Below are 5,578 nucleotides of genomic sequence, written 5' to 3'. Positions count from 1 at the left end.
GCGTCCCCCACATGTCGCCCGTGGGAGCTCCTGCAGGGCGGGGCGCGCAAAGACACCGAGCATGCGCAGAAGAGGCGGCTGCAGCAAGCCCGGGGAAGCCAATGCTTCCCGCAGTGCGCGGGGCTGGGCTGGGGTGCAGTAGGGAGGGGGTGCTGGGTCTCACCTCTGGGATTCCGCTGCCTGACACCGTGCTCTCCGAGGGCCAGAGGCATCCTTCCTGCAGGGGTGAAGAGGGACAGGCAGGTCAGGAGGAGAAAGCAGGGGTGCTCCGGCCCAGAGCTCCACACTAACCCTGCTCAGCTACCAACGCTGTCCCGGCACCCCAAGCTTCCAACAAACACACCGGGTCTGTCCCCCTTCAAGCCCCCCAGGGCTTCCATGGGCTCCAGAATAGACCCCTAATCGGTTTGTAGGAAAACGGATAATGACAACCCCTGTCACGGAGTTACTGGAGACTTTGACAAGTTAAAAGCCACCCTGGGCCCCCTGGAATGTGTGGAAATCAGATGTCACCAATGTACTCTTCCAGCCACAGAGACCCGCTCGGCTGTGTCTAACATGCTAGGCGCTAACCACAGGGCCTTTGCACTGGCTGGCGGCTGTGTTGTGGCCGGCTCCCTCTCGCCTTTCATGCCAGGGACACAGCTGTCACCTCATGAAGCTTAGTTTTTCTGCTTTGGGATTCCAACAGGGCAGCAACTCCTCCCAGGGCAGTGGGACCTGTGTGAGGGCCCGTCTGTCTGTTTCCCCCACATGGCTGAGGCAGGGATTTCTTAAACTCTATAATTTCATTGAGATCGAAGTGAAATGCAATAAACATATATATTCAAAGTACACAATTTGTTCAGCTTGGGCACGTGCATATATATGAGGTAGCCATCATCACAAAATCTACATAATGAACAGGGCCACTGCCCAAATAGCTTCTCTGGGGACACATTTTCCAGAGGGTTCTCGTGTAGGTAATGTCCCACCTGAAACTGCCAGGGGCCGCAGCTTTCTAGGTGGCCACGAGGGGGCCCTGTGACACAGACTGTTCCCGCAGGACCTCACTGGTAAGAGGTCACTGGGTCTTCCCGGCTCATCCCACCACCCCAGACCAAAGCTGGTCTCTCAGGCCCTAGATGAACCAGGAAAATGTAGATTCCGCAGTGGGGTGTGTAGCCTCTCTTCTGCGCTCTCAAGGGTTTCCACAGGGGCTCCTGCTCTCTCCCACCTGCCCTCCTCCCCACTGGGCACTGGCTGCTAACAGAAGCAGGAGGATTCCTCTATCCCAGCTCCAATCTTCCTTGGCTGAAACCAGAGGTGGAAATCCACCTGTGTGTCGCCAAGGGTCACACTTCGATCAAACCCGAGGGCTGTGTCTGAGGCTCGCAGTAAACCCTCCCAACGCCACACCGCACACCCCGCAGCCTTCTGTAACACGGTGGCGCCCAACAGCTTTCCTGTCCATGTCATAGGTAGACGAGCACCTGAACGCGCCCCGAGCCTCCACTGTCCTCCCAGTCCTGACTCCCTGCCCATTCGTGACTCATTCATCCTTTGGGAGCGGTGACTGTCACAGCACAGCTACCACGTCCCCGTGCCCAGTGTCCAGCATGGCAGTTAGGTGCTCGAGGACTGGGTGGGGCTGGCACAACTGTGTCCTGCCGGGTGGGCACGAGCTTCAGAATCACCCTGAGCCTCCTGCCTGGTGCTTTGGGCAGACACTCTCGGGTGGAGGAGGACAGGAGCGCAGGTGCAGTCCCCAGCCCCCAGCCGGTCACCCCTGTGCCCAGCAGCCCGGCAGCCTCCTGGCCGTCCCTCCTCCCCTCTGAAGCCACCTTCTCCCGGCAGATCCTGGCCTCCGGGGGCTGCACCTTCTCGGTCTCCTCCTGCTCCCTCCTCTCCCTGACATCTGCTCCATTCTGGCCCCACCCCCGGCTCCACCCCCAGACCAGGGGTCGGCTCTTTCCGTGGAGGGCCAGAGTGAAATGATCCCTGCTGTGCGGGTAGCTGGCCCGCTGTCACCCCAGCCAGCTCCACGGCCACAGCCAAACCCCTGTGAAGGACTATGTACGGCCGAGAGCCAACCTCACTGCATCAGTCTGCTGGCTCTCTGGCCAGAAGGTGGTTTTCTGATCCCCGGTGACCCCTACCTGCCTTCAACTGCAGGCTGTGGGAGCCACCAGCTGGAGGTGTGGCCAGGTGGGGCTCCAATGCCTCTCCTCCTGGAGATGGGGCTCCCACCCACCCAACTGCGGCGGGAACGACTAGGACGAAAGGGGGGCTTTCGAGGTGGGGCTGACCCCGTGACCAGCCTGGGGCCTGCAGGCAAGCACAGGGAGCTCAGAAACAGGAGGAGGGGTCTTCTGAGGTGCCCAGGTGATACTGCAGCTGCCTTCCTGGCTCCCCCACCCCTCGCCTGCCCACGCGGGACGGCGCTCTGGTCCTGGGCCCTGGGCCGATCAGCATCTGGGCCTTCCTCTGGACGGTGGGGAGCTGGGGCCTCAGGGAGCTGTCACACAGCGAGGGGTGAGGAGGCTGGGACAGGGCCATGGAAGCCAGGGCCAGTGTCTTGCCTAAGCCCAGGTGCTACCGTTAGGGCTGTGTCCCCACACCCCAGCCCCTGTTTAAGCGCCCTAAAACCTCACCTCTTTATCCTCCCTAAGCAGCTGCAGCGTTTCGCACAGCCCTGGCGCAGCCGGGACACCTCTGAGCCGCTTCTCGGTACAGCGGGTGAGCCCCGGGAGCCCCGACGCAGGCGCTGCACTAGCGCTTGCAAGCAGATGGCAGCCCCGTTGCTGGGTGACAACAACAGCAAACAAGCAGCCAGGGGAGCCCCAGGCTTTGAGGCTGCAGATTCCTCCGCAGATGCAGAGTCTGCCCTCCAGACGCATGCCGGGCGGGGTTTGAGGGCCTGGTGTCCCCGCAAGAGGTGCTGCCCCCGCGAATGCTCTGGCCCTGACGACCCGGTGATGCACCGTTGCCAGCCGGATGTGGGCAGGGGTGTCCGAACCTGCCAGCGCCGATAGCTCGGCCCGCAGGTGCCTGGCGTTGCTGCCAGCCCAGGCGTCCCTGAGACCCGGAGGGCCCCGCCCTCCTGTCCTGTGCCTGGTGAGCACCCGCCTGGCCGCCTGCCCATCCATCCGCAGACAGCTGCTTCCCACTGCCCCGCCTGGCCTCCTCACAGCAGCCCCCGGCGGGGGTGCAGGGGAGCCATTTGCAGACTGTGCTGGTGACAGAGAGAAAGAGAGAGAGAGAGGGAGAGAGAGAGAGCAGGAAAGCCCTCCAGAGGGAGCTGGGGACCCCGTGGGGCACCCAAAGAGCTGTGTGAAGTTTTGAGGATGCTACTGGGGTGTCCAGAGGGCACCAATATGCGCGAGAGGAGTGGACAGCAAGGGTTCCTGCGGTACAGGGTGGAAAGATACGTCTCAGGGCCCCCGAGACACCAAATCTGCGGGTCTCAAGCCCTTACGTGTAACGGCGTGGGAGTTCATAGGGCCCCACTACGTCCTCTGTCCTTCACAGACTCTTGATGAGTTCCACCTGACGCAGAATGGACGCTGACAAGCAGCGGATACGCTGCACTGTTTAGGGAATAACAGCTAGGAAAACCTCTGAGTGTACTCATACTTTTCTTTCAGATACTTATTTTTTTGTTTGAGACACAAAGAAGGGATCACGGTATAGTTCAGGCTGGCCTTGAGTTCACAATGTAGCCCAGGCTGGGCTTGAACTTGTGGTGATCGTCCTGTCTCAGCCTCCCAGTGTTGGGATTACAGGTGTGCGCCACCGTGCCTGGCTTTCTTTCCGAAAACTAAGAGTGAGAGTCCCAGGATACGAAGGCTGCTCTCAGGCCCCTCAGTCTCAGCCCATCTTTATACTGAGGAGCTGGGCCTTGAACAGCGCAGCCCCCACTGCAGAGAGCACAGGTCTTCGGTCAGGAGGAAGGGCCCTGCCCCAGCCTGCGCCTGCCCCAGGCCCTCTGGGTGGTGGCACCACTGCCAGTCCCGAGGTGGGCGAGGGATCCGAGGCCCCATCTCAGGAGCTGGGAACGAGTCGAGGGCACACCGCCGGGAGATGAAGCCGGGCAGAGAGCCGATGCCCACAGATGGGGCACTGTGACTGCAGGGCAGATGTGGGGAGGTGTTGGCATGAGGGCAGGAGACTTCCTCTGCTTCGTCCCTCTGGGCGGAGTCAGATGCCAGCTTCGTGTCCCCTCTGGCTGTCCTCCCAGGATCTCACCAGGCTGCTGCCTCTTACCCATCCCGGCCCCACGCGGCCCAAAGCCAGCTGCCGGCCTCGCAGGGCTCCTGGATCCTGCCACACCTCCTGCCCCTGGGGCCGCGAAGCCTTCTGGGGCTGGCCATCCCCACCGATGCTCCCTCTCGCTGCCCCAGACCCGGGCTTGGCTCACCCCACCTGCCAGCATCCCTGGACGTCACCAGGTGCTGTCACCACACTGTTGGAGAGGAGCCACACTGGGCTTCTCGGCCTCGTCTCCCTGCCGAGTCGGGGTGGGGAGGCCCAGGGTGCGGGCACTTACCGAGGAGAGGCCGTCGTCCCTCCTGCGGCCCTGGCTGTGCCGGCTGATGAAGGAGCGGGCAGACAGCTTGTAGTGGCTCAGCAGGCAGGTGATCACCACCACCATGACCATCATGACCACCACGATGATGATGATCTGCACGAACTCCAGCTCGGCTGTGGGGACAAGGGCATGCGTGAGCCTGTGGCCAGCTGCATCGCGGAGGGACGGCCCTGTGCTCCAGGACGCCTGGACTGAGATGGCCACGGGTTCCAGACACCTTCCACCCATCCGGGGGAACTGCTCTCCAGGGCTCTTTGTTTGCAGGTGACACGGGACATGTGGACCTGAGCCCGGGGACACGGGACACACGGAAGGGGCCCACCGCCTCTGCTCACAGAGCCCTGGTGCTATTCCTGATGCTCAGCACTGACTGCCAAGTGTGGAGCGAAACCCAGGGAGCGTGTGGACGTGTGCACCCTGAGCACGCCTGGGTGCTCTCGCACACAACTCACACGCCAACACACTAGCACACCTACACACGCGAGGCTCCTACGTACACCCCAACACTCCCACACTCCAGCACACCGACGCTCCTACACACCCCAACACGTCTACACTCAACATACATGCAAACACGCCACACATTCCCACACACTCCCGAACATACTCTCAACAGTCCGATGCTGCCACTCCCCAACAGCACACTAATCTCCTACACCCCAGCACACTCTCCTACACACCCCAAGACCAGGCTAACTCTCCTGCATGCCCCAAACTCCTGTGTGTACCAACACGCCTACACACCTACACCTCAACACTCCCATACACATCTCAGTGAGCGACACCCCAACATTCCTGTGCACCCCAAATCCTACACACACCCAGCAAAGAGAGCACGTGACTAACACGCGCAGCCTGTGCACACTTATCCGGTAAGAACCCCTCTTGGTGAAGAGGCCAGAGGGCTACAGATGCTGTAATTCTTGGTTTTTAAAAGTTTTTTCGGGGGAGTGATTTTTTTCCCCTAGAAGGCGGAAAAACCCTCACACACTGGAGAAGGAAGGGAGG

General features: G+C 61.2%; 1 protein-coding gene across 1 annotated transcript in view; it reads right to left on the bottom strand.

Moving 5' to 3' along the window:
• The window catches only part of Pmepa1 (prostate transmembrane protein, androgen induced 1), a 6,241-nt gene extending 1,558 nt beyond the window's left edge, over nucleotides 1–4,683 (bottom strand). Inside the window, exons 1-2 of the mRNA XM_033767209.1 lie at nucleotides 4,529–4,683; nucleotides 123–217 (exon numbers count right to left, since the gene is read on the bottom strand). Of these exons, the coding sequence (XP_033623100.1) occupies nucleotides 123–217; nucleotides 4,529–4,642 (209 nt within the window). The 5' untranslated portion in view covers nucleotides 4,643–4,683. The remainder of the gene's footprint in view (nucleotides 1–122; nucleotides 218–4,528) is intronic.
• Nucleotides 4,684–5,578: the final 895 nt, after the last annotated feature.

The sequence above is a fragment of the Fukomys damarensis genome, unplaced genomic scaffold, assembly GCF_012274545.1.
Source record: "Fukomys damarensis isolate Sample0158 unplaced genomic scaffold, DMR_v1.0_HiC HiC_scaffold_22, whole genome shotgun sequence".
Classification (NCBI taxonomy): domain Eukaryota; kingdom Metazoa; phylum Chordata; class Mammalia; order Rodentia; family Bathyergidae; genus Fukomys; species Fukomys damarensis.
Note: the sequence above shows the minus strand (reverse complement) of the source record. Positions and strands in the feature narration are given on the sequence as shown.